The 25618-nt window shown below is 53.8% G+C and overlaps 1 protein-coding gene across 23 annotated transcripts in view; it reads left to right on the plus strand.

The window, feature by feature from the left end:
* MACF1 (microtubule actin crosslinking factor 1) overlaps positions 1-25618 on the plus strand; it is a 141024-nt gene that overhangs the window by 103316 nt on the left and 12090 nt on the right. For 17 of the 23 annotated variants that reach the window (XM_072917952.1, XM_072917946.1, XM_072917953.1 and 14 more), the window contains 32 exons: positions 3781-3942; positions 4069-4239; positions 5401-5567; positions 6530-6689; positions 7104-7430; positions 8097-8181; positions 9515-9756; positions 9855-10061; positions 10774-10893; positions 11972-12079; positions 12433-12651; positions 13174-13377; positions 15582-15813; positions 16570-16796; positions 18028-18150; positions 18238-18339; positions 19424-19525; positions 19625-19798; positions 19894-20049; positions 20195-20392; positions 20734-20862; positions 21189-21362; positions 22073-22228; positions 22348-22554; positions 22677-22796; positions 22992-23161; positions 23268-23427; positions 23648-23842; positions 24482-24610; positions 24690-24833; positions 24937-25125; positions 25423-25540. In XM_072917952.1, the coding sequence (XP_072774053.1) occupies positions 3781-3942; positions 4069-4239; positions 5401-5567; positions 6530-6689; positions 7104-7430; positions 8097-8181; positions 9515-9756; positions 9855-10061; positions 10774-10893; positions 11972-12079; positions 12433-12651; positions 13174-13377; positions 15582-15813; positions 16570-16796; positions 18028-18150; positions 18238-18339; positions 19424-19525; positions 19625-19798; positions 19894-20049; positions 20195-20392; positions 20734-20862; positions 21189-21362; positions 22073-22228; positions 22348-22554; positions 22677-22796; positions 22992-23161; positions 23268-23427; positions 23648-23842; positions 24482-24610; positions 24690-24833; positions 24937-25125; positions 25423-25540 (5377 nt within the window). Of the gene's footprint in view, positions 1-3780; positions 3943-4068; positions 4240-5400; positions 5568-6529; positions 6690-7103; positions 7431-8096; positions 8182-9514; positions 9757-9854; positions 10062-10773; positions 10894-11971; positions 12080-12432; positions 12652-13173; positions 13378-14133; positions 14143-15581; positions 15814-16569; positions 16797-18027; positions 18151-18237; positions 18340-19423; positions 19526-19624; positions 19799-19893; positions 20050-20194; positions 20393-20733; positions 20863-21188; positions 21363-22072; positions 22229-22347; positions 22555-22676; positions 22797-22991; positions 23162-23267; positions 23428-23647; positions 23843-24481; positions 24611-24689; positions 24834-24936; positions 25126-25422; positions 25541-25618 lie in introns of all 23 variants that reach the window. The other 6 variants (XM_072917955.1, XM_030290631.4, XM_072917956.1 and 3 more) reach the window with 2 other exon arrangements.

Consider the following 25618-nt stretch of genomic DNA (forward strand, 5'->3'; position numbering starts at 1 on the left):
GGACCCCCCGTGGGAAATGGTTTCCCTGGGCCGTGCTCTGTCTCTGGAAGGGGCTGCCCACATAGAGGGGTGCCCCGTGGAGGTGGCTGTCACACATGGGGGGACACCAGCAGCCATCCTGCAGCCAGGAGATGTGGACTTGTTGTTTGCCCCCAGCTGGGAGGTCCCATGTGCTGCCAGCCCAGCCGCCCCCGAAGAGCTTCCTGGCACATTATCCATTGCAGGGCCTGCCATCCCATGGGATTTTGGGGAGCTTTCTTCTCCAACCCACCCACTTTCAGCAGGAGATGTGGCTGTCCTGGAGCCCCAGGCTCGGGGGATGCCACCAGCCACCGGTGATCCTACCGTGGATGCTGAGGAACCTGCAGGAGCCACCACCACTGCCATGCCCTTGATGGTGGAGGAGCTTCTGGAAGCCCCACCACCATTTGCTGACGTGCCTGTTGCCACTGTGCCACCACCAGCGGCCGAGCCACTCGCCTCAGGTGCCGGGGACCTCGGTGGTGACCCCGTGCCATTGGCGGTGGCCTTGGGGGATACAGATGACTTTGCCATCATGGTTGCGCCGCCCATCCTGGAGCACCTGCCTGCTGAAGTGTTGGCTTTGGAGGATGACCCCGTTGCGAGCTTACCTGCAGCAGGGGCGGCAGCTTGGGAGGGTCCCCCTGGTGCCTTCTCACCCCTCCCAGAAGGTCCCACCAGCCCAGAGCTGCTGGGGACACGCTTTGCCACAGCAGCCAGGGCACAAACCCTCCCCAGGGCGGTGTTGAGGGGCCCCCTCCGTCCCCGCAGCTGTGGGGGTGCCCTGTCCCCCTGTCCCAGCGAGGGAGAGGGGACGTCGGGCACGGAGGGACCCCTCGGCGCTGCTCTCATGGCAGAAGGGCCCCCCGCTCTCCCAGATGGATTCGTTCCAGATAACGAGGTATTTGTTGCTCAGGCTCCCACAGCCGGGGCTTCAGGCACAGAATTCGCTTTATTTTGCACTCCAAGGATGGGTGGGAGGTGGGAGCCCACTCAGTAACGCACGATCTGGGCTTCCAAACAGCCTTCTCCCTCCTGAGATCGGCTTGAATTTGGCAGGGAAAAAGTTTTTTGGGTGGGGGGGTGGGGGGAAATTGTGTGATTGTGTAAGTAAGGGAGGCAAAAGATTCTCGCTGCTCGATGACCTGAAATGTTGACTTACACTTTTTTGGCTTATTAAAGTACACTATGGTCACTCAGACGGAGATCACAGACTTTAGAAAATCCTTCTCGCTGGCTCCTGGCAGGGAGTTCCCATCTTTGAAGTAAAAAATAATCAGGAAAGAGAAACCTGTAAAATGAATTAAGTGCAAGCAATTCCTGTCCCGTGCAGTCATCGCTGTCTGTAGCTTTTTCTGTGAGCGTTGAGGTGCCGAGGCGTGGAAGGCGCTCAGGAAAGGGCTCAGATTCTCTCTGCTCTTTGGGGATTTGTGTTGCTCGTGGCTCTTGCCTGGAGAGACCTCGGTGCTGGAGTTCCCACAGCCGAGCGCTGATTTCCTGCCATCTGGAATAGGAGAAATATCACTAAGGAGACATCAGAAGTTAGTCAGCACCAAAAATCCCGATTTGGTGGCAATTACTCATCCTTTGGGCTGTACCACCCCTTTGAGATAACCACGTGGAGGGGCTTGGAGAGGTGGTTTCACATGGGGGTCCACGTGAGCACGGGCTGGGACACCCAGAGGGGACCTGGGTGAGGGAGAAACCATTGGGTTCTTGTCTGTTGCTTGAAATTCAGCAGCGGGAGTCCTTATTTTAGGTTCAGCACCTCTGATTGTTAACCCCACAAACCTTCCCCTCGCTCCAAGCACTGCTGGAGATGCTTCCTGGAATTCCACATCCAGCAGCAGAGGGGTTAAGGGAGATGAGGGAAGCAGAAAGCAAGGGGATGCTTTGGGAAGCCTTCCTGGGAGTGAGGAGGAGGAGGTGTGGTGGAGCAGATGTCCTTCTGCTCTCCCAAAATGTCTGTCCAGCGCTTCCCCAGGGCAGGACACCTTGCTCCACAGCAAAGGGGAGTCGTTAAATATTTGTTTCCAAGCTGAGTCACAGTGAGGTTAATGAGCTAAATCACTGGAATCTTTTATGAGCAAAGGAAAACAAGTGTGTTGGACACTCTCACCCTCAGGCTGTTGCTGGGATTATTTTTGTCAGGCTCCTCAGGGAGCATCAGGCTCTCAGGCTGGCTGATACCTGTGTTGCAGGTACCCCTGGTTGGATCACCCAGGCTTTTCCACAGGGCTCCCTCCCTGCCTGGCTCCTTTGGAGTTTGTTTTGCTGTACATGGAGAGCTCGGACCAGCCTGGCATGCCAGGCTTATCAGCCTGATCCTTTTGTGGGTTTGGCTCTTCTACCCAGCAGCTCCATATATAAACAGTAACAGGAGAACAGCCCGGGAATTGGTGATTCCAAGTCCCCATTTATTTCTTATAACCGTGGCAGAATTCTCCATGAGCAAACAGCTCTGGACAGTGTCTGCCAGCTCACCCTTTGCTCATGTCCTGGAGGGACCTCCCTGCCCTCCGGTTGCTGAGCTCTGCTGGGAAAAAGTAGCTTTTTTTTCCTTTGGAAATGAGGCAGGGAAAGTCAAAGCAGTGCCTCTTGCTCAGGCTGGGAGCTGTGCCCGTGTGTTTTGGGGGATTTTGGTGTTTTTAGGAGGTTTTGTTTCGTGCTCCTCCGGAGGAAAGCGATTGCTGGGCGCAGAGAGCCGTGTCCTCCAGAGCTGCTGCTCTGCTGGGGGAGATCTTGCATCCAAGTGGGAATTTTTCAGTGCAGGCAGTGCCCGTGCATTCTTGGGCACAGGGAGCAGGTGGCTGGCTGCCATCCCCTCTGCTTCCCAACGGGAAAACATCGGGACAGGGCCAAGGGCTCTGCTCCTGCCCAGCGCCGGCTGCGGGGTGACCCGTGCTCTGCATGGGCTCCTGGGCCAGGGGAGCAGAGTCAGCCAGGAATCTGCTCCCTGGTTTTGGGGTGTTTGCTGTGGGGGACAGGGCAGGCTTGTCCCTTGGGAGCGGTGGGGAAGGATTGCAGAGGGACGGTGGTGCACGGGCAGCGTGTGGTTCCAGCAGATCCCCAGCTCTGATAAAGAGCATTTATCTCCTCCGGAGAAACAGGATTCTCCCTGCTGCCTCTGCTGACAATGGGGAGCTTCATTCGCTCTCCTCCCCCTTCCCTATCAAATCTTTTTTGGTTTAGAAAGCTTTTCCCCACAGGATTCCCAGGCAGGACCGTGCCAAATCCGTGGTAAACGACTCGCACATTAATTGCCTATTGCCTTTGTCTTTCGAAATACAGCGAGCTCCTCGCTGCCTGTAATTTCGTGGTTAACAAAACTCATATGATGTCAGGTCTCCGTTCTCAATAGCTTCACTGTGAGAATTGCTTGGGGTTTTTCCTCAGGAGCATTATTTCCCAATCTGATGGCGAGTCAGAGCCGATGCTCTCATTTCTTCCTCAGTTTTCTCTTTTTACCTCACTCCAGTGCTTGGAAAGATGGGATTTACCCATTTAAAACCAGAGGTGGGTGTGGATAGACCCCGAGTTGTGCTCCAAACCAGCAGATTCCTGTGACATCTGTGTCACTAGGTCAAGGCAAGGGAGGAGTTTAGACAAACTTGCACAATTCCAATAAAATCAGTGCAAGTGGCTACTGCATCTTCCCTAGAGAGGAAAGCTGTAGTATCCATGGAAAGACTGAGCAGCTGGAAGAGCAGCTCATAACTTATAAATCACCTTTTCTCTCCCACCTTTTCCACCCCACAGCAATTCCAGAAGGAGCAAGTGGATCCCCTCCAGCTAAAGCTGCAGCAAGTCAATGGAGTTGGTCAGGGACTCATCCAAAGCGCCGGGAAAAACTGTGATGTCCAAGGGCTGGAGCATGACATGGAAGAAATCAACACCCGCTGGAACACCCTCAACAAGAAGGTGGGAGCATGGGGAGGGGCTGTCCCTGCTTTTTCTGGGGTCTGGGGGACAGAGGGGATCGGGGCAGGGAGCTGAGGCTCCGGTGCCGGTGCCTGACTCTGCAGTGGGGTTGTTTTTGGGATTCAGGTGGCCCAGCGAGTGGCTCAGCTGCAGGAGGCCCTGTTGCACTGCGGGAAGTTCCAGGACGCCCTGGAGCCGCTGCTGAGCTGGCTGGCAGACACCGAGGAGCTCATCTCCAACCAGAAACCTCCCTCTGCCGAGTACAAGGTGGTGAAAGCCCAGATCCAAGAGCAGAAGGTGAGTGAGCACTGGGTGGCTCTATGGCAGAGGAGCTCAGGACAGGCAGGCAGTATTTTAGGGGTTCAGCTGGGGTGTCCATGCTTCTCTCAGTTCCTCACATCCCAGTGTAATGAACAGTTCGCCCACACTCAACCATCTCCATCGCCATCGTTGTCCCGCTGCCTCTTGAAGTTGGTTTTGCTGGTGGGCCGTGTTTTTCCAGCCCTGAGTTTTGCTTTCTGCTGCTAATTCTGCTGTGTCAGGAGCGAGCTGGTGGTGGTGCAGGGCCTGGTTTGGGTGTTTGGACAAAGGGAACGTTATGAAGTGTGAGAGCAGGCCCAAGGTGTGCCGGTGTTTGCTGAGATAACAGCCCGAGGTCGGCGCCTGCCCTTGGAGTGGGAGGAGGGAAGGTCAAGTGTGGTCATGGGGAAATATTTTAGAAATGAATTCTTACCCAGGCTTGGTCTGACGTGTGGAGGTTGGAAGAGGAAATGTGCTTCAAGTGGAAGTTAAGAACTTGATAAGTTGGAGGGGGTTGGTGGGAAAGACTGGGAAAACTCTTCTGGCACAGAAGTGGTTTGGATCTTGGGGAGTGTAAAATAGGGAAGGGGAGGGGAGGAGAAAGAAAAGGGGAAGTGAAAAGGGAAAGGAGAATGGAATGGAAAGGAGAATGGAATGGAATAGGATAGGATAGGATAGGATAGGATAGGATAGGATAGGATAGGATAGGATAGGATAGAATAGAATAGAATAGAATAGAATAGAATAGAATAGAATAGAATAGAATAGAATAGAATAGAATAGAATAGAATAGAATAGAATAGAATAGAATAGAATAGAATAAATGAAAGTTCAGTTGGATGGAACCTACAATGATCACCCTGCCCAGCTGCTTGACCACTTCAGGGCTGCCCAAATCAAAGCATGTGATTATTATAATGTAATATAATATAACAATACGATATAACTCTGTAATTTTTTGAACTGGTTTTGAAGGCAGAGCTGCCCCCCTGGGCTGGGCCTGGTCTCAGCCCAGTGCTGGCAGCAATTCTGAGCCACAATTAGAGATCTGACCCCTCCAAGGGCTGGATTTGCTTCTGGATCTGACCCCTCCAAGGGCTGGATTTGGTTCTGCTGCCCCAATCTGGTGACTTCCCCCCTTCCTTTGCCTCCCCCCAGCTGCTCCAGCGCCTCCTGGACGATCGCAAAGCCACGGTGGAGATGATCCAGGCGGAGGGCGACAGGATCGCGCAGGCGGCCGAGCCCGCGGACCGGGACAAGATCGTGGGGCAGCTGGAGAGCCTGGCACGGCGCTGGGAAGGGCTGCTGGGCAGGGCTGCTGCCAGGTGAGAGGCACTGGGACCAGCTCAGCCCGGCAGCTGTGGTGCCCCAGAGCCAGGGGTGACAGCGCTGGGGAAGCTGGCGGAGATCTCAGTGCAGATACATCCTGGAAACAGCTGGAAAACATGAGGAATCAAAGGCTGGCTGGGAGCTGGTGCTGATAGCAGTGGTTTACAATGGCAGGGAAGAGCTGAGATTAAATAATTTCCCTGCAGGGGAGGGATGTTATTTTTATTCCTGTAAGCTTTAACGTTTAGCAACATCCTGTTGACACCTTTGTGCTGCCAGAATCTTGTTTATGAGTTACTTATTTCCACCTAAGCTGATGTTTAAGGTTATGAAGTCACTTCTGAGGCCAGATTGGACCTTTCTCTGTGTTTTTAATCATTGCCAGCAAGCTGGACTGTCCATCCAGGGTTGTCCATCCAGGATTGTCTTTAACCAGAAGCTCTGAAAGACCAAGAGCCTGGCCACAAGCTGAGGGGATCTGCAAGAGAGTGATAGGGACGGAACAAATGGAACTACATGATCTTTAAGGTCCTTTCCATCTCAAACTGTTTCATGAAAAGCTGCACAATGGGGAAGCCCTTCTGCTACCTTCACAGGGCAATAAACTAAAGGCACAGCTGCAGGAAAAGCGTATTTTGCAGTTCTTGCACATTGATTTTATCTTTGCCATTGTAGCTCGCCTGACAATGGTGTCTCACCTTGCTCTGAACAGAGCTGCTTCTTCCAAATACCTGAAGCTGCTTCCCATGCCTGGCTCCAGCTGGGAGCTGCTCCTTAGTGTTTTCATTGACTCAAACAATCACAGACTGCTTTTAGTTGGAGGGGACCTGAAAAACCATCTTGTTCCAGCCCCTTGCTGAGAGCAGGGACACCTTCTGCCAGACCAGGACACTCAGGGCCGCATCCAACCTGTCCTTGAGCAATTATTTCCTTCTAATTTTATGATTACTTTTTATAGGCAGAAGCAGCTGGAGGATATCTTGGTGCTGGCAAAGCAGTTCCATGAAACCACGGAGCCCGTGTCCGACTGGCTGTCGGTGACAGAGAAGAAACTGGCCAACTCTGAGCCCATTGGTACCCAGACTGCCAAAATCCAGCAGCAGATCAGCCGCCACAAGGTAGGACCTGTGCAGGAGCAGGATGGAGGTGGTTGGAGTCAGGCCCCGCTCCAGTGGTTGTTTCCACCACAACCAGAGAGGTTTTTGGCACAAACAAGGACTGGAGGAGTTATCCAGGCTGTTTTATGTACAGAGAAGGCTGCAAGCCTTGACCCATCCACGTGGGTAAACATTAAACCAATGTCCTTGCACCTCCCAGCAGGTTTGGATAGAAAAAAAACATTCCCATTCGTGTGTTTCTTTTAAATTTCCACTCAGTTTGCCCATTCACGGGTGGCTTTTATGTCTCCTCCATTTTTCAGTTACGTTCACTGTCGCGTTCCCCCTTTTACGTTGAGTTTCTTTCATTTCCCTCATTCTCCACTCATTTTTTTTTTCCCCTTTCTGTTGTCCATTCTACCCCCCACCATTCAGGCTCTCGAGGAAGAGATAGAGAGCCACGCTACCAACGTGTCTCGGGCGCTGGGGGTCGGGCAGTCGCTGTCCTCCCTGAGCTGTGCTGCTGAGCAGAGGCTGCTGGCAGAGAAATTAGAGGCTCTGCAGAGCCGCTACGGCGAGGTCCGGGAGCGGTGCGGCCGCAAGGCAGCACTGCTGGACCAGGCTCTGGCCAACGCCAGGCTTTTTGGGGAGGAGGAGGTGGAAGTGCTCAACTGGCTGGCTGAGGTGGAGGACAAGCTGGGCTCAGTGTCCATAAAGGATTACAAACGGGACGTCCTGCAGAAGCAGCATGCCGACCAGCTGGTATTTCCCTTTTTTTTTTTTTTTTTTTTTTTTAAATTCCATGTTTGTGTTGTTTGTTTTGTTGCATTTTATCTGGTTTTGTTTATGTTTCTGGCCTGGTTTTAATTTTGTGGAGCTCGTTCTGCTGCTGGGTCTCTGTGAGGCTTGGAGAGGAGTGTAAAGAGATTTTATGTGTTATAAACAACAATTGTGGGCCCCCACTCCCAAAAAATGGCTTTTTTGAGGCGGGGGAACTTCAAATGGTTTGTTTGATTTGTGAACAGTGTCTGAGCCAGCTTGGCCACCCTGTGCCTTCAGAAAGCTGGATGCTGTTTCCAAAACAGAGAGCTGGAAAAGTCTGGTGGGTTTTTGGAGCTGGGCTGGCCACTGAGGAAGCCTCTGCATCCGCTCCCTGAGGCTGTGCAGACTCTTTTCAAGAGTGAGGTTCTGTCTAATACAAGGGCGAGTCCTTTGGTGACACAGATCCAATGGGTTGGGTGGGGTTTGCTCTGAGATTTGGGCCTTTGAGTCCCAAAAATCCCAATAATTCCCACTGGACAGTTTACACATGGTTGTCCAGCCTGTCTGTGCTCAGCAGGGAAGTTCATGCTCCCCACAGCATCTCTGGCTGGCAGGACACAGGGACCTGCCTGCAGCAGGATAACCCAAATTTGCCTTTATCTTCAGGCTCTGAATGAAGAAATTGTGAATAGGAAGAAGAACGTGGACCAAGCCATTAGAAATGGACAGGCTCTCCTGAAGCAAACCACAGGTAACACAGAGGAGATCTTGGCATGCTGTGGGAAATGTGGGGGGTCTGGGAATCCATCCTCCACATGCTTTTCCTTGGGAAGTCCATGCTCTGTTGGGTGGAGGCTTTTCTCCCTCAGGTCTTCATTTCCTTTTGGAAACTCCCAAAGTAGCTGGTTTGAATCCAGCCTTGGATGCTAAGCCACAAACACTCCAGCTCAGGATTTGCTTGGTCCCAAAATCCCAACCTCACAGCTTGGGGAGCGGGTGATTCCCACTGCTGCTGTGGGGATGCTCAGTGCTGAGGGAGGCTTTTCTCACTGCAGCCAGCTGCTAAATCACATGGAAAAGAGGTTAAAAATACCCCCAGCCCTCTCCTAATGCTGCTTTCCCAGACTGAGCAGTTGTGGCTGTTGCCACGTGGGTGTGAGTTTATGTTTATGAGTGGGAAGAGAGGTCGGGGCGCTGCGTTTCCTTCAGATGTGGTCTGCTCAGAGCAGATGTACAGCCCTGTGTCCTTGTGGGAGCTGTGGAGCAGGAAGAGTGATTACAAAGGGTTTGGCAGGCAGCTCTGTGTCCTCTTGGAAACAGCAGCGAGGGGTGAACTGACCCTTTTTTCTTGGCGCTTTGACACGTTGATGAGAACTGAGTTGGGGTGGCTTTTGGGGCTTGTGGCAAAGCTGGGCTTGGCAGCACACTTCCATCCCATCCCATCCCATCCCATCCCATCCCATCCCATCCCATCCCATCCCATCCCATCCCATCCCATCCCATCCCATCCCATCCCATCCCATCCCATCCCATCCCATCCCATCCCATCCCATCCCATCCCATCCCATCCCATCCCATCCCATCCCATCCCATCCCATCCCATCCCATTATCCCATCCCATCCCATCCCATTATCCCATCCCATCCCATTATCCCATCCCATCCCATCCCATTATCCCATCCCATCCCATTATCCCATCCCATCCCATCCCATTATCCCATCCCATCCCATCCCATTATCCCATCCCATCCCATTATCCCATCCCATCCCATCCCATTATCCCATCCCATCCCATCCCATTATCCCATCCCATCCCATTATCCCATCCCATCCCATCCCATTATCCCATCCCATCCCATCCCATCCCATCCCATCCCATCCCATCCCAGGATGAGGTGGACACCATGCTGGTGGAAGATGTCAACTCTTAGTAAAAACGGTTGAATTAATACAAAGAAAAGTGATGCTGGAATTCACTCTTTAAAAGGGGGAAAGACAGAAAAAACTGGCCTCTGAAGCCTCCTGGGGTGGCTCCTTCAGCCCCCGGAGCCCAGCATCATTTTCCCCTTGCTGCTGTCCCGCAGGGGAGGAGGTGCTGCTGATCCAGGAGAAGCTGGATGGAATCAAGACCCGCTACTCCGACATCACCGCCGCCAGCTCCAAGGCCCTGCGCACGCTGGAGCAGGCCCGGCAGCTGGCCACCAAATTCCAGTCCACCCACGAGGAGCTGACTGGGTGGATGAGCAAGGTGGAGGACGAGCTGGCATCCAGCGGGGCACAATCCCCTGCGGGCGAGCAGATCCCCCAGTTCCAGCAGCGGCAAAAGGTGCGGGAGCGGCAGCCCGGGTTGGGATGGTTTCTTCTCAGCTTTGGGAGGCTGGGGAGGAGCTGGGAAGGACACACACCCATGGGTGCCTTCCACAGGAGCTGAAGAAGGAGGTGATGGAGCACAGGCTCGTCCTGGACACGGTGAACGAGGTGAGCCGGGCTCTGCTGGAGCTGGTTCCCTGGAGAGCCCGGGAGGGGCTGGACAAGCTGGTGTCGGACACCAACGAGCGCTACAAGCTGGTCAGCGACACCATCAAGCAGAGGGTGGAGGAAATCGATGCTGCTATTCAGAGGTCTCAGCAGGTGAGTGAATAACTCCTGCAGGGTTTGCTTGGGAGAGCAGCAGCGAGCAGCCGGGCTCTGCTCATCACACGGGGCCCTGGCAGTGGGAGGGATGGCAAGCACGGCCAGACAAAGGGCAAATCCCATCAGGGATGCCAAGGAATGGACCCCAGCAGCAGCATGTGGCAGCAGGGATGGTGGCTGACCTGTGCTGGTGTGTGTTTTTGGGTTGGGATAACTCTGGAGCAGCACTGTGTTATCCTGCCTGTGAACTTCTGCCTGCAGGGGTGATGTAGATGGTGTGAAACTGGTGATGGGTCTGTCAAAGCTGGGAAAGCATCATCCCCCACTGGGAGAGCACAGGGATTTGTTCCAGGCCAGCAGTCCTCCCCAAAAAGGCTTATCCTGCACGAACTGGAGGCTGTGGAGTGCTGGGAATACCCAACCTCGCTCCACAGAGTCAGTTCTCCATGGAGGAGCAAAGGAAATGCTCCTGATTATAGGGGTGTCCCTTTCCCTGCAGGCAGGGAGGGTGTGGGGAGAGGTGGCTGCTCCAGCTTGCCCCAAAACCAGCAGCAGGAGCCATGAGGGCAGCGTGGAATCAGAAACCTGAGCCCCACCCCAGTGTCCCCTTCTCCTCCACACGCCGGGGTGAGGCGTTTGTCCCTCTGTGATTGTCCCCAGCTCTGTGTGCTCCATCCCTGACCACTGCCCCTCCTCTCCCCTGTGCCAGTACGAGCAGGCAGCTGATGCAGAGCTGGCCTGGGTGGCTGAGACCAAGAGGAAGCTGATGGCTCTGGGTCCCATCCGCCTGGAGCAGGACCAGACAACGGCTCAGCTGCAGGTGCAGAAGGTCTGTGTGCACTCCCTGGTGGGCTCTGTGGGGTGGGCAGCAAGGAGGGGTGGTCCAGTTTGGGTCATGGGATGCATTTTGGGGGAGCAGCTTTACCCTGGGGTGTGCAGTGCTGAGCTCAGAGCAGCAGGAGAGATGCAACACTTGTCCTTGAGGTGTGAAAGGGAAAAAAAAACCCAAAGGAAAAAATTGCTCTAAATCATCCAAATGTTGGGCTTCCCAGGGAAAAATCTTCCTGTCTGTTTACAGGAGCCATTTAGGGCTTGATGGGTGCTTTGTTTTGGTCTCCCTTGGGAGAACTGCTCCCATGGAAGAATTTTTTTGTGACCACCAGATCAAGCCCTGCCAGGGTCTCACCAGAGCTGGCAGCAGGAAGGGTTTAGAGAAATGTATATATTGATTAATGAGGGTGGTTTCCATTTGCTTTTTGCTCATTGTTCCCTGCAGTGAGGGACTCCACAGTTCCCTCCCAGCAGCCAGACGTGGAACAAAGAGGTGCTGGAGGGGTTGTTGTTTTTTTTTTCCTATGTATCTTTGAGATGAGCTCATGCCTGAAAGAACGTGCACTTTAAATAAACGGCCTTTTTCTTCCCTCTGCCTGGGCAATCAGAGCAGCACACAGGCTTATTGGATTTAAAATTAAAGAAAGAAAAGGAAAATAAGACAGTGTTATAAGAGAGGGGGGACTGAACCATCAAGCATTAAGTTAAATTGAGCTCAGCTTCCCACTGTTAATCTCGTGGACCTTGGGAATGGCAAAGTCATTGGTGGATGCAGCTCTGGAGAGCATAATTTGTGGGATAACATTCACTAACAAATGAATGATGGAGCTTTTCCTCCAGTGAGGACCTTGGGTGTGGGTTATAGGTATTTTTAAGAGCTGTTTTCGGGTCTTTGAAAGAGAGAGGTTGCTGTAGATGAGGAAAACAGGCAGGAGTCTGCATTCCCAGCCAGACTTTGAGTTTGCCACAGGACGCTTGCGCTGAGTTTTGCGGGGTCTCTTTGGCAGGAGGATGCTGCCGATGGGCTGGGGGGAGGTTGGGCTCAGCTCTGAGTTCTCCCCTTTCTCTTCCTGCAGGCGTTTTCCATCGACATCATCCGGCACAAAGACTCCATGGATGAGCTGTTCAGCCAGCGCAACGAGATCTTCGGCACATGTGGTGAGGAGCAAAAAGCTCTTCTCCAGGTGAGCCCCCTCTGCTATTTACTGCAACAGGGGGGCACAGAGAGGGCAGAGAGGTGAATCCTCAGCCCTTGCACAGGCTGAAGGAGTTTAAAATTACTCCATCTGCAGTAATTCCCACCAGCGTTAGCAGAAATCTCTTTACATTTATGACTCTCCTTTATTGCCTGTTTTTATTGCAAGGTTTGGGGATGGGGAAGGGGGAGATTCACGAGGCTGCTTTAATTGGAATTACAGCGTGGAAGGCCACCAAAGGCACCTCCTTCTCTTCCAGCTCTCAGCATGGAGCTGGCCCTTTTCCTGGGCCCTTTTGCATCCCTCCCCATAACTCTCCTCCCTGTTTTGTTTTTTTTTAGGAGAAAACCGAGTCCCTGGTGCAGCAGTATGAGGCTGTGAGCCAGCTCAACTCGGAGCGCTACGCCCGCTTGGAGCGTGCCCAGGTCCTGGTCAACCAGTTTTGGGAGACCTATGAGGAGCTGAACCCATGGATTGAGGAGACCCAAGCCCTCATCTCCCAACTGCCACCCCCAGCCATCGACCACGAGCAGCTCAAGCAGCAGCAGGATGACATGAGGGTAAGAGGATGGAGAGTTTGCACCTCCTGTCCATCAACAGAGGGCAAAAGCACATTTTTCTTCTGAATTTTCCTCCATTTTCTGTTCTTCTTGCGGAGTTTGCTTGTGTAATACAAGAAAATCCCTTGTTACGTTGGAGCACTCCTTACCAAAATTCAGCTTGCTCCCAAGGAAACCTTGGCTGGTTTTGGATCTCCTTCTGTTCATGGCAGGAAAAAAACACCTTGTGCTTTTAGGGCAGAGACTGCAGAGCAAAAAATTCCCAGTGGGGTCCCCCGTGGAGCTGTGGGGAGGGTCAGAGGCTGGGGAAGGACCCGTGCCAGGCGCTGTGCCATAGCCATGTTGGGAAGAGCTGAGTGCCATGTGCTTGGCAGATGCTGGGGCATGAAATCCAGGGTGTGAGTTCCTCCCAGATACCATCACTGCTCTTGGAGTGCTGTTTGGAATAAACAGGCAGCAGCTCGCAGCAGATTTCTAAACAAATGTGGCTTTTTTTTCACCCCCCCTCCCTCTATTCCCTAGCAACTGAGAGAGTCCATCGCGGAACACAAACCTCACATCGACAAGCTGCTGAAAATCGGGCCCCAGCTCAAGGACCTCAATCCCGAGGAAGGGGAGATGGTGCAGGAAAAATATTCCAGGGCTGAGGCCTTGTATGCCAAAATCAAGGAGGAGGTTTGCCAGCGAGCCCTGGCCCTGGATGAGGCATTCTCACAATCCACCCAGGTACGCCGGGGTGCCAGGGAGGTGAATCTTCCTCTCACGGCCCCCTGGGATAGCCACGTGCTTTGGAATGTGGTTTTATTCCCCCTGTAAAACCCCTTTATAAGGCATAAAGTGGTCAGGCACCTCCAGGGGAGTTTCCTGCTGGCTGTGGGAGCAGAGGAGAAGGCATTTGAGGCTCCACACAGGAAATAGGGCCGTAAATTTTTACTACCTCAGTAATGATGCTGGTTCAAAGGGCTGCTCTGGCATCCACCCAAGGTTGGAAGGGCCCCCTGAAAGAGCTTGAAGAGATAATTTTCAGTTCTGATAAGCTGTGAGAGCCATGGGATGCTTTGTATGGGAGAGGTAAGGGATGTCTCCGGGGTCTGGGCATCTCCTGAGGAGGTGGGTGAGTGCAGGAGGAGAAATAGGAAAGGAATTGCAGAGACTGGAGGTGCTAAAGTCCAGAAAGGGGGTGAAGGCTCCTGCTGCTGAGGGTTGATGACCCCCAGTTATGTTTCATTTCACCCCATGTTACCGTAGCGCAGTTGGTTTTTGTCACGTCCTGGGTGTTTATTTTCTTAATTCCTGTATTGTGTAGTCACTTCTCTTGGTTTGCACTTGTATTAACTCCGAGTTTTTCCCCCCCACATTCCCCTCCCCTCTCATCTCTCACTCCCATTGTGGAATGTGTTGTCTGTGTGTGTTGCTGCCTGTGCCCGTCCTCCCCACATGGTCCCATTTCATTCTTGTGTTGACTGCGCCCCACCATTGCAGATTTCGGAGGTAAGCGAGTCCCCCCACCACAGATGTTCATTAACCCTCCCTGGCCTGGCTCTGTTTGACACCCAGACTTTCATTTCTGGTCCGTGCACAGCTCAGCAGAACGTGCTTCAAATCTAAGGCCGGGGGCGGGGGCTGGAATCACATTTTTTGGGATGGCTTTCGTTGCGTTGCCGCCTGGTCTCAGCTTCTGCTGGGAATGCTTCCTGCAGGGCAGAGGTTTTGCTTTTGGAAGGGTTCACACTGCTCCAGCTGGATGTGCTGGCTTGCTCCTGCTTGTTGGCTGGGCCAGCCTGTCCTGATCAACTTTGCACCGAGAGCCCCAGCCCCTCTCTGCTGGGAGAGATTTGGGGGGCCTGCACCGGTGTGTTCCCAGTAGGAATGGGAGAGGGACAAGAGCAGCCCCAGTGCTGAGCTGTCCTTCCCACCAGCAGAGACAGTTTGGGATCTTTAAGGCCAAAGTTGACTTCTCTCTACAAAAACCCAACAATAAACCCTGCTGGACCCCCTCCCTCCCTCACTCCTGGTTCTGCTTTTGAGGCCGCAGCTCCTCCCCACCTGCATGCAGCTCCTGCTGATCCTAAAAACTGGGATGGGTTTCCACCACGTGGAGGTTCCCATCAGCACCAAGCACAGGCGCTTTTCCAGCAGCATTTTTTGCCTGGGTATTCCCCCAGCCAGCACTGAGGTTTTCTGCCATGCCCCCAAAACCGAGACAGCAGCTAAAAAAGTGGATTTTTAGGGTGCTGCCGTGTTTGGGTGCCAAGTGCTGGCGGTGGCTCTGTGAGTGTCTGTGGGTGCTCTGCTGGAGCAGGGCAGGTGTGAGCAGGAGGCTGCAGAGGTGTCATTGCTGCTGCAAGGGTGGCGTTGCTGCTGCAGAGGTGTCATTGATGCTGCAGAGGTGTCATTGCTGCTGCAGAGATCTCAGTGCTGCTGCAGAGGTGGCGTTGGTGCTGCAGGGGTGTCATTGCTGCTGCAGAGGTGCCATTGATGCTGCAGGGATGTCATTGCTGCTGCAGAGGTGGCATTGCTGCTGCAGAGGTGCCATTGATGCTGCAGGGGTGTCATTGCTGCTGCAGGGGTGGCATTGCTGCTGCAGAGGTGGCATTGCTGCTGCAGAGGTGCCATTGATGCTGCAGAGATGCCATTGCTGCTGCAGGGATCTCGTTGCTGCTGCAGGGGTGTCATTGCTGCTGCAGGGGTGTCATTGCTGCTGCAGAGGTGGCATTGCTGCTGCAGAGGTGCCATTGCTGCTGCAGAGGTGGTATTGCTGCTGCAGGGGTGTCATTGCTGTTGCAGAGGTGTCATTGCTGCTGCAGAGGTGGCGTTGCTGCTGCTGCAGGCTCTGCCCGTCCCCTCTCCAGGGCCGCGTCTCGCGCTGGCGGCCCCGCGGTGTCCCCTTGTCCCCTCCCTCCTGCCCTGACGGCTTCGCTCCTCTCCAGTTCCACGACAAGATCGAGCCCATGCTGGAGACCCTGGAGGGCCTCTCCTCCCGCCTGCGGCTGCCGCCCCTGATCCCCGCCGAGGTCGACAAGATCCGGGAGTGCATCAGCGAGAACAAAAACTCCACGGTGGAGCTGGAGAAGCTGCAGCCCTCCTTCGAGGCCCTCAAACGCCGTGGGGAAGAGCTCATCGCCCGCTCCCAGGGAGCAGACAAGGACCTGGCAGCCAAAGGTAGCTCTGGGTGGATTTAAGCATCCCAACTTCTCCCCAAACCGTGGCTCCGTCACTGCTGGGGAGGCTTTGATGTGCCAGGGGTGTGTTTTGGAGGTTCTCCTGGCTTTAAGAGGAAGGGTGAGTGTTCTGGATGGATTTGGGAGGTTCTCCTGGCTTTAGGAGGAAGGATGAGTCTGTTGGATGGATGGATGGATGGTTGGATGGATGGATGGATGGATGGATGGATGGATGGATGGATGGATGCACCGGCTTCCATCTGGAACAGACAGGGTGGCATCAGTCAGAAGAGAAAATAACTATTTGTGGCTTCTCAGCCCAGCTGGCCTCTCGTTGGTGGCCCCTGGGACAGGATTTGTTGACATGGCTTCAGCATCTAATGGAGGGGAGGGACCTCCCCCAGCACAAAAAGCCCGTCAGCACGATTGGCACTAATTGGCACCTTCCTTGGCAGATCAACAGGCAGCTCATGCACTGAGTGAGCAGGGACTTCATGCTAGAGGTGGCCAGAACAGAGGTTTGTTGGAGGGAGAGTGTGTGGGCAAATTTGCCCCGAGCTTGCACATAAATAAAGGCTTTTCTGCAAGCTGGAGTTTCTCACGTCCTTCAGCGTCTCCCAGAGTTAATGCTCCGATAGCCCTGGCCATCTTTATTCCCCTCTGGATATTCTGTGGGCTGTTCCTGAGTGTATTCAAAATGTTCTTGCATTGTCAAAAGGTTCCCTCCTTCACCGAATACTTCCATTTCCTTCCACAGTCATCCAGGACAAGTTGGATCAGATGGTTTTCTTCTGGGAAGACATCAAAGCTCGCACCGAGGAACGCGAGATGAAGTTCCTTGATGTCCTGGAGCTTGCAGAGAAGTTCTGGTACGACATGGCAGCGCTCCTGACAACCATCAAGGACACCCAGGACATTGTCCACGACCTGGAGAGCCCAGGCATTGACCCCTCCATCATCAAGCAGCAGGTGGAAGCAGCAGAGGTGAGGCCCATGCCTGCAGCTGCTCTTCCCTCAGATTATCTGCTAAACTGGGAAGACCTTAGATCATGACTGTGGCCAGAGGTGGCTGTAAATCAGTTTTGTTGGCGGTCAGGCAGATTATGAAGAGTTATTTCCATTGCGGTTTGGAGCTGCAAGGAAAAAGCCAGAGGTGGATTTCACATATCCTTCACCTTAAATCACATTATCTGCAGCTCTTTTGGGAAGCACACGGAGCTCTGTGTGGTCAGAGCTCTGTGCCCACTTGCTTGGAGTGATGTGGAGGCTTGCAGGGCTCTGCTCCCAGCCCAAGCCAGAGGCTGGCTGGCGTGGGAGGAGTATATTTAGATTTTGGTCAGACCAGAGATAAAGTGCTTGGATTTGTCTGTTGCTCGTTGCTTCAAGTAAGTGGCAAAATCCACTTCAGGTGGATTTGAGTTGACTCAGGCCATGAGGAGCTGGGATGTTTCTTTATGCTCTGCTAAGTATAGCCTTGCTGCTCCCTTTTCATAACCATTCTAACTCTGGTTTGTACCTTTTGAACCTCAAAACCATCACTCCTGTATTGACAAAACGCTCCTGTAAACAGCATCTTCAGCCAGGACAGTTCAGGCTCCCAGCTAAATACAGATGTTCTTATTTTGGTCCCAGAGGTGGGAGCAGACCAGGGTGGTGGTGGTGGTGACAAAAATGACCACCTGCTCTCTGGTGTGGAAGGGGCTGACAGCTGGTGAGCCAGGAAGAGTTGGCTGGAGAAGAAGCTGATAAGGTTCACGTTTACCCCTGAAAGGAATTCTGCCAAGGTTGTTGACATGGAAACTGAGAAGAAGAAAAAGATAAAGGAGAGAAACCTGCAGTTGGATGTTAGCTGAAAACAGTGGAGGAGACTGCTTTGTACCAATGAGCACTGTGTTGATCTGTTGTAACCAATGAGTAAAGTATAAACTTTGTGGGGAGGTATAAGAGCATGCTGTTACAATCAAGATTTGGGAATCTTGAAACAAAGAGAGAAGAGAGAAGCCTTCTGAAATTGCATAAATTTCAGAATTTATTATTTTCAGAATTGTTCTTCTGTGCAACCATCTCAACAGCAGCACTCTGTGTCACCTGCTCGTGGGGTTTGGAGTTGGGCTGTTGGCCAAGGAGTGGGGCACTGGAGCAGGAAGGACCCTCCAAACCCTTTGGAAGAGGGTTTGATCATAAAGGTTTTTCTTCTGTGGCTGTGCCTCTGCAGACTATCAAGGAGGAGACAGACGGGCTGCACGAAGAGCTGGAGTTCATCCGCCTCCTCGGGACTGACCTGATCTTTGCCTGTGGCGAGACTGAGAAGCCAGAAGTGAAAAAGAGCATTGATGAGGTAGGGAGAGCTTCCCCTGCAGATAAAATCAGGTGGGAGCAAGTGGGAGCTCTGGTTGAGGAGCCTGGCGAATTTTGTGTTCCACAGATGAACAACGCGTGGGAGAACCTAAACAAAACATGGAAGGAGAGGCTGGAGAAGCTGGAGGAAGCCATGCAGTCAGCTGTGCAGTACCAAGACACGCTCCAAGTAAGAGGCAGGGCTGCTGGTGTGGCGTGGGTGGGCCTGGGGAACACCACTGGGAGCCCTTTCCCTGCAGTTCTGCTGGGATTTGCACTTCCTTAGGGCAGGAAGCATCTCCTGGGCGAGCGTCTGCAGGCTCTGAGCGAGCCTGAGCTCAGCCACCAGCTCCGAGGAGGAGCAGATATTTGATTACATTGACCTTCCCCATGGAACTCAAAATGTCCCTCAGACATTTTTGGAGGTTCCAGGCCCAGGTCAGAAGCATTTGAGACCCTGGCAGGCAGCTGGAAACAGCTGTCATTTTGGGTTTGAGCCACGGAATGAGTTACCACCATTGAAGGTGGAACAAGCAGTCGCAAAGGGTTAGATGGTATAGTAGGAGTAGTTACAAAGTAGAGGGGAAAATATTTTAGTATTGTACAGGGGGGTTTTAACACCTGTACAGGGGGGTCTTTACTTTGTACATGGGGGTCAGAAGTTTTAAGATGGAGGAAAGTGGGTCTGATCCTGTTCTTCCTCCTTCTTCGTCCTTACCTCCATGTTCTTGGTGATGTTGGCACTCATGGATTGGTTTAGAGTAGAAAAGCAGCATTTAATATAGGTAATAGGCATTGGGGAAAAGTGTAAACATATAAAAGAGTGTACCATATAAAAGACAGCAGCAGCCCTGGGCAGGGAGAGAAGAAGCAGTCGGGAGTCAGAGAGGATGTCAGGGTGTGTGTGTGCCTCTGCCTGAGCTGTGAGCAAACCACAGCAGCCCCAGAAGAAAATCTTTTAGATAACTTGCAATAAACTGCCTTGAGACCGAACAACAAGAGGCTGCAGAGTTTTTCTTTGGAAGCTCAGGTTGGAGGAGAGACTTTAGCACCACACGGGACCCCTGAACCAGGCCGGGGGTTCCGGCATTCCCAAAACTTGATTCCTGCTCAGAGCAGCAGGATGGGGGAAGGCAGGAGGGAGCTGGGCAGGCAGAGCTGCCCTGGCAGACGAGCTTCATGGCTGTGGGGTGGTGGAGGGATCATCTTTGTCCCCTGACCAGCTGCAGCGGGGACACTTTGCCATTGCCTCACGTTGTCCTTGCTCCTTGCAGGCCATGTTTGACTGGCTGGACAACGCCGTGATCAAACTGTGCAACATGTCCCCTGTGGGCACCGACCTCAGCACGGTCAAGGAGCAGATGAACGAGATGAAGGTAGCTGGGAGGGCAGGGAGCGGTTCTGCGGCGCTGCTTCGCCTCACAGAGCTCCGGTGATTCACTCGCTTCTGGTTCTTGTCCTGCTTGTCTTGGCAGGAGTTTAAAATGGAGGTTTACCAGCAGCAGATTGAGATGGAAAAGCTTAATCACCAAGGTGAACTGATGCTAAAAAAGGCTACGGATGAGACAGACAGAGACATCATCAAGGAACCACTGACAGAGCTCAAACATCTCTGGGAGAACTTGGGCGAGAAAATTGCTCACAGACAGGTAGAGTGAACACCTGGGGCTGTCACAGGATGAAACTGGCTGTGGTGCTCCCCAACCCTTTAAAACTCCCCTTTTCCATCCCTGTCCTTGCCCAGCACAAGCTGGAAGCCGCCCTGCTGGCACTGGGCCAGTTCCAGCACGCCCTGGCAGAGCTGATGGCCTGGCTGACCCACACCGAGGAGCTGCTGGATGCCCAAAAACCCATCAACGGGGACCCAAAAGTCATCGAGGTTGAACTTGCAAAGCACCACGTGAGTATTTTCCCCCTCCAGGTACACTCTTAGCCTGTTCCCCTGGCAGGACTCAATTTCTCATGAGGGCTTTCAGCTGTTTTGATCCCTGAGAGCGAGGCAGGGGGTTTAGGAGCGGTGTCCAACCTTTGCCCACCTTGTGCAGGTGCTGAAGAACGACGTCCTGGCCCACCAAGCCACCGTGGAGACAGTGAACAAAGCAGGGAACGAGCTGCTGGAGTCGAGCGCAGGGGACGATGCCAGCAGCCTGCGGAACCGCCTGGAGAAGCTGAATTCCTGCTGGGAATCAGTGCTGCAGAAAACAGAGGAGAGGGAGCAGCAGCTGCAGTCCACGCTCCAGCAGGTCAGCAAGAGGCAGTGGGAATACCCCTGTGTGCAGTGGGGTGTCCCTTTTTCCCTTTGTTTTAGGGAGAAATAGAAGCGGGGAAGGAGCTGGGGCGACGCTGGGATTTTTTTGTGGACGTTTTTCTGCACCTGCTGTGGTTCAGTGCCTGCCCAGAAGTGCAGTGGGGAGCAGGCACACCTGTGGGTTGTGGCCACACCAGTCTCACCCTCCTGAGCACGCTGGCACATCCAGCTCTGCCTCTTTATCTGCTTTCAAAGCAAACCCAGCATTACCCCTGGCACAGGATCAATGGTGGCTGATGTCATCTGATCCGGGGCCGATTCTCTGCTCCCCAACAGGCTCAGGGTTTCCATGGTGAGATTGAAGACTTCCTCCTGTGGCTAACGAGGATGGAGAGCCAATTGTCGGCATCGAAACCCACAGGAGGTCTGCCAGAAACTGCCCGGGAACAGCTCAATGCCCACATGGTAATTTCTCAGGAGAGATTTTTTTTTTTATATATATATATATATATGCTTTTAATTCAGCAAGTTCCTGTCAAATGTCAGCATCAAAAGTTCTCCTTCCTGTGTGTGATGGGGAGAATAGGCTGCTCTGGTCTCCTCTTCCAGATAATTTTGCTCTTTATGCCTGGAACAACCATCAGGATGCTTTAACCACCTTTTCTCAGCTCAAAGTGTCGCCCTGCTGTCACTTCCCAGCCTCGTGTTCCCATCACCTGCAGCCTTGCAGCACGGCGTGTTCCCTCTCTGAGCTTTTCTCTGCCTAACCCTTGGCTGGTGGCTCTTTGCAGGAGCTGTACAGCCAGCTCAAAGCCAAGGAGGATGTCTACAGCCAACTGCTGGCCAAGGGGAGGCTGATGCTGCTCAACCGCGACGATTCCGGCTCCAGCTCCAAGACAGAGCAGAGCGTGGCCCTGCTGGAACAGAAATGGTGTCTGGTCAGCACCAAGATGGAGGAGAGAAAGGTAACGTTGAGGGAAAAACGCATCCAGCCTTGCCCCATGGTCTGACAGCAGCTGCTCCCACTCTGCTTTCCCCACAAAGTTGGGAATTGGGGTTTTTTTAATCCATCTCCCTTGGCTGTAAAGGTTGAGTCTGTTTGTCAGGTGGTGCTGAGTGTCAAGCTGTTAGCGTGGGTTTTTTTTTTTGTCGATTGTCATCAGAACTGGTTAAATCACACAGAAAATGAGGGTGAAATGGCACTTTGGGTTAATTCAGGGAGGTGGGAAGAAGCCTCCCGCAGCTCTCAAAGGCAGGCTTTGTTGGTCAAGCCAAACCCTCCTCCAAGCTGACTCCATCCTCAGCTTTTGGCTGGGGATGAGATAAAACAAGGGCCGTGGTGGCCCGGGCCCAGAATAAATTTGCAGTGCCGCAGCTGCTGCCATCAGAACCTCATCCCCCTTGCACCCAGCCCCGTCCCCACGGAGATCCCTTTCCCAGGAAGCTGAGGGTGACGCAGCTGCTGGTGTGCTGAGGAAGGGCTCCTCTTTCAGGGACCATTCTTGTTTGCAGAGAAAGCCTTGCCTTTCACTGCAGCCCCCTCCCCTTGGCAAGGCAGCGGCGTTCCCGGGCCGGGGCGCTGAGGGACACAAAGGCTGCCTCTGTCTGCAGATCAGAGCTCTCACCCTCCGTGTTGTGTTTTTTCCTCTCTTTCTCTCCCTCCCCGCTGCCCCAGGCGAAGCTGGAGGAGGCATTGGCCCTGGCCACGGACTTCCAGAACTCCCTGCAGGATTTCATCAACTGGCTGACCCTGGCTGAGCAGAGCCTGAACATTGCACCACCCCCCAGCCTCATCCTGGCCGCGGTGCTGGCCCAGATCGACGAGCACAAGGTACCCAAAGGCTCCATCCCCGGCATGGAGGGAGCCAGGGTGGCTCCTCTCCTTGCCTGTGGCTCCTCGAGGTCACAGCCATCTCCTCTGACACCTGGGACACCCTTGGTTGTTGGCAGGTGTTCGCCAACGAGGTGAACGCGCACCGGGATCGCATCATCGAGCTGGATCAGACCGGGAACCAGCTGAAGTTCCTCAGCCAGAAGCAGGACGTGGTGCTGATCAAGAACCTGCTGGTCAGCGTCCAGTCCCGCTGGGAGAAGGTGGTGCAGCGCTCGGTGGAGCGGGGCCGGGCTCTTGACGACGCCAGGAAGAGAGCCAAGCAGGTGAGAGGCGTGGGAAGGCTGTGGCAGACCCCAAGGAACGGCCAGCAGGAGATCCCACGACCACAAAAGGACTGGGGGCACCACCAGGGTGAAGTTTCAGCCTTGCTGGTGTTGCCTTGCAGTTCCATGAAGCCTGGAAGAAGCTGATTGATTGGCTGGAGGATGCAGAGAATCACCTGGACTCGGAGCTGGAGATCTCCAATGATCCTGACAAAATCAAGCTCCAGCTCTCCAAACACAAGGTGAAGCTCTGCCAAAGCCAGGCTGGTGCTGGACAGGGTGGAAGGGGCTCTGTTGGGAGGGTGAGCAGGGCAATATCTCCTCTGCCAGGACAGGAGAAAAGCATGTTCATGCCTCCCATTGCCATGGAAATCTGGGAATCCTCAGAGCCAAGGCCAGGCTTTCTGAAGCAGTTTTGTTTTCTCTCCATTTCCCAGGAGTTCCAGAAAACTCTGGGTGGGAAGCAGCCTGTGTATGACACCACCATCAGGACAGGCAGAGCCCTCAAAGAAAAAGCCTTGCTTTCAGATGACACTCAAAAGCTGGACAATCTGCTGGGAGAAGTCCGGGATAAGTGGGACACGGTGTGTGGGAAATCCGTGGAAAGGTGAGCCCAGCCCCAGGGTTGTACCAGCAGTGCCACAGGGTGGGTGTGGGGTCACTGGGGTGTGACAAAAAGAGGCGATTTGCTCACTGGGATGATTGTTTTCCAGGCAGCACAAGCTGGAGGAGGCCCTGCTGTTCTCTGGGCAGTTCATGGATGCGCTGCAGGCTCTGGTGGACTGGCTCTACAAGGTGGAGCCCCAGTTAGCTGAGGACCAGCCTGTCCACGGGGACCTGGATCTGGTCATGAACCTGATGGATGCTCACAAGGTGAGAGCACCTTTCCCCAGCTCTTCTCCAAGACCTGAGTGGGGTTTGTCCTCCCCAAGAGCCAAAGAGCAGGCGCAGAGCAGGAATGCCTGTCCTGCTTTACTGGAGTGGATAAAAAGGGGGAAAAACATCAAAAAAACGGGAAGAACTTCCACATTACTGGGAAGGCGACAGGAGTGGAGCTGCCTGACCTTGCTCAGCTTCTGCTGTGTCCATCCAGGTGTTCCAGAAGGAGCTGGGGAAGCGCACAGGGACAGTGCAGGTGCTGAAGCGCTCGGGCCGGGAGCTCATCGACAACAGCCGGGACGACACCACCTGGGTGAAGGTGCAGCTGCAGGAGCTGAGCAACCGCTGGGACACGGTGTGCAAGCTGTCTGTGTCCAAGCAAACCCGCCTGGAACAGGCCCTGAAGCAGGTGAGGAGAAATTCCGTGGTTGGAAACTCTCTTGGGGTGCTTTGCTGGGCTCCAGGTTTGTTCCACACCAAGCTCAGGGAAGAGGTTTTGCCTTCTCCAGGCAGGACACGCCAGCCCTGCAGTGGTTCCTGAGAAGCAGTGGGGTGGTATCAGCCTCTTAGTGGTTGTTTTTCCTAAAAAAAAAGAGCAGATAAAGGCTGGTTTGAAAGGGGAGGATGGCAAGATCTCACTGATGTGCACGGCAGTGATCAGACAGGCCAGGCCGGTGTTTGCCAGTGTCCAGAGAGACTCGATTGAAGCTAAAAAAATGAAAAAAAAACCAACCAAAAAGGTCAAAGGCTCTTAAGCAGCTTTTACTTCAAGTAGGCAATTTACAGAATAAACTACCCAGGTGCCAAATTGCTCAGGATACAGCACTTGTGCTGTTTTTAAAAACATTTCCTTCTTCAGTGCAGCTGATGCCGAAGGCAGGGAGGTACCCGGCCCAAACCCCAGCCCCAAACAGAGCTTTTCCCTCATTTTTAATGTACTTTTAAAGCCCTTTTCAGCCCTGTTGTCACTCCAGCTGGCAGGAGTGAATGCAGCAGCGTGTCTGGGGATGGGGAGGGCTGACAGAAGCCTGTGCTGTTGTTGCTGCAGGCTGAGGAGTTCAGGACAGCCGTGCACATGCTGCTGGAGTGGCTCTCGGAAGCCGAGCAGTCCCTGCGGTTTCGGGGAGCGCTGCCGGACGACGCCGAGGCCCTGCAGGCCCTCATCGATGCCCACAAGGTAAGGGGGAGCTCCAAAACACCACCCAGGCCAAGTTTAGAGGGGGGAAATAATCAAGTAATTGCTTTGGGGCTTGCAGGAGTTCATGAAGAAGGTGGAGGAGAAGAGGGTGGACGTGAACGCGGCGGTGGGGATGGGCGAGGTCATCCTGGGCGCCTGCCACCCCGACTGCATCACCACCATCAAGCACTGGATCACCATCATCCGAGCCAGGTTCGAGGAGGTGAGTCCTGCAGGGCTGGTTCCAGGCTGGTGGTGCTTCCAGGCAGTGGCAGGTCCTGCTCCAGGTTTCCCCACGCTGGGTGCTCACCCCGTGCTTCCAACAGGTTCTCACGTGGGCAAAGCAGCACCAGCAGAGGTTGGAGTCGGCGCTTTCCGAGCTGGTGGCCAATGCAGAGCTTCTGGAGGAGCTCCTGGCTTGGATCCAGTGGGCTGAGACCACCCTGATCCAGCGGGACCAGGACCCCATGCCCCAGAATATTGATCAGGTCAAAGCGCTCATCTCCGAGCACCAGGTGAGCCCCGAGCTCGGGAGAGGGGCAGGGGAGGGAGGCTTCCCCTGGCTCCCTGGGTGGAGGAGACACTGCCTTCTCCTGGAATTCCCTATTCCCAGCTGGAGCAAAACCAGCCCAGGGATCATCTCCTGGCAAATCCAAGCCAGCTCTGAGTGAGCAGCAGCTCAACCACAATCCCCAATCGCTGGGGCTCGATGTTCACCTGCCTCTGCAGGCCTGGCATGTCCCAGTGAGGGCTGGAAAGCCAAAAAGGCTGAAATTGCAAAGGTTTTTTTCCTCTTTTCTGTGTTTTGACAGTCCTTTATGGAGGAGATGACACGGAAACAGCCGGACGTGGACCGGGTGACGAAAACTTACAAAAGAAAAGCGACTGAGCCTCCCCACGGGCCCTTCATCGACAAATCCCGCAGCAACAGTGAGTCTGCTTTGGGTCCTGGGATGGCAGGAAACGAAATCCCTAGGAAGTTAATTAGCTGTGATTATCAATTAACAA

The sequence above is a fragment of the Taeniopygia guttata genome, chromosome 23 (genome assembly GCF_048771995.1).
Source record: "Taeniopygia guttata chromosome 23, bTaeGut7.mat, whole genome shotgun sequence".
Taxonomy (NCBI): domain Eukaryota; kingdom Metazoa; phylum Chordata; class Aves; order Passeriformes; family Estrildidae; genus Taeniopygia; species Taeniopygia guttata.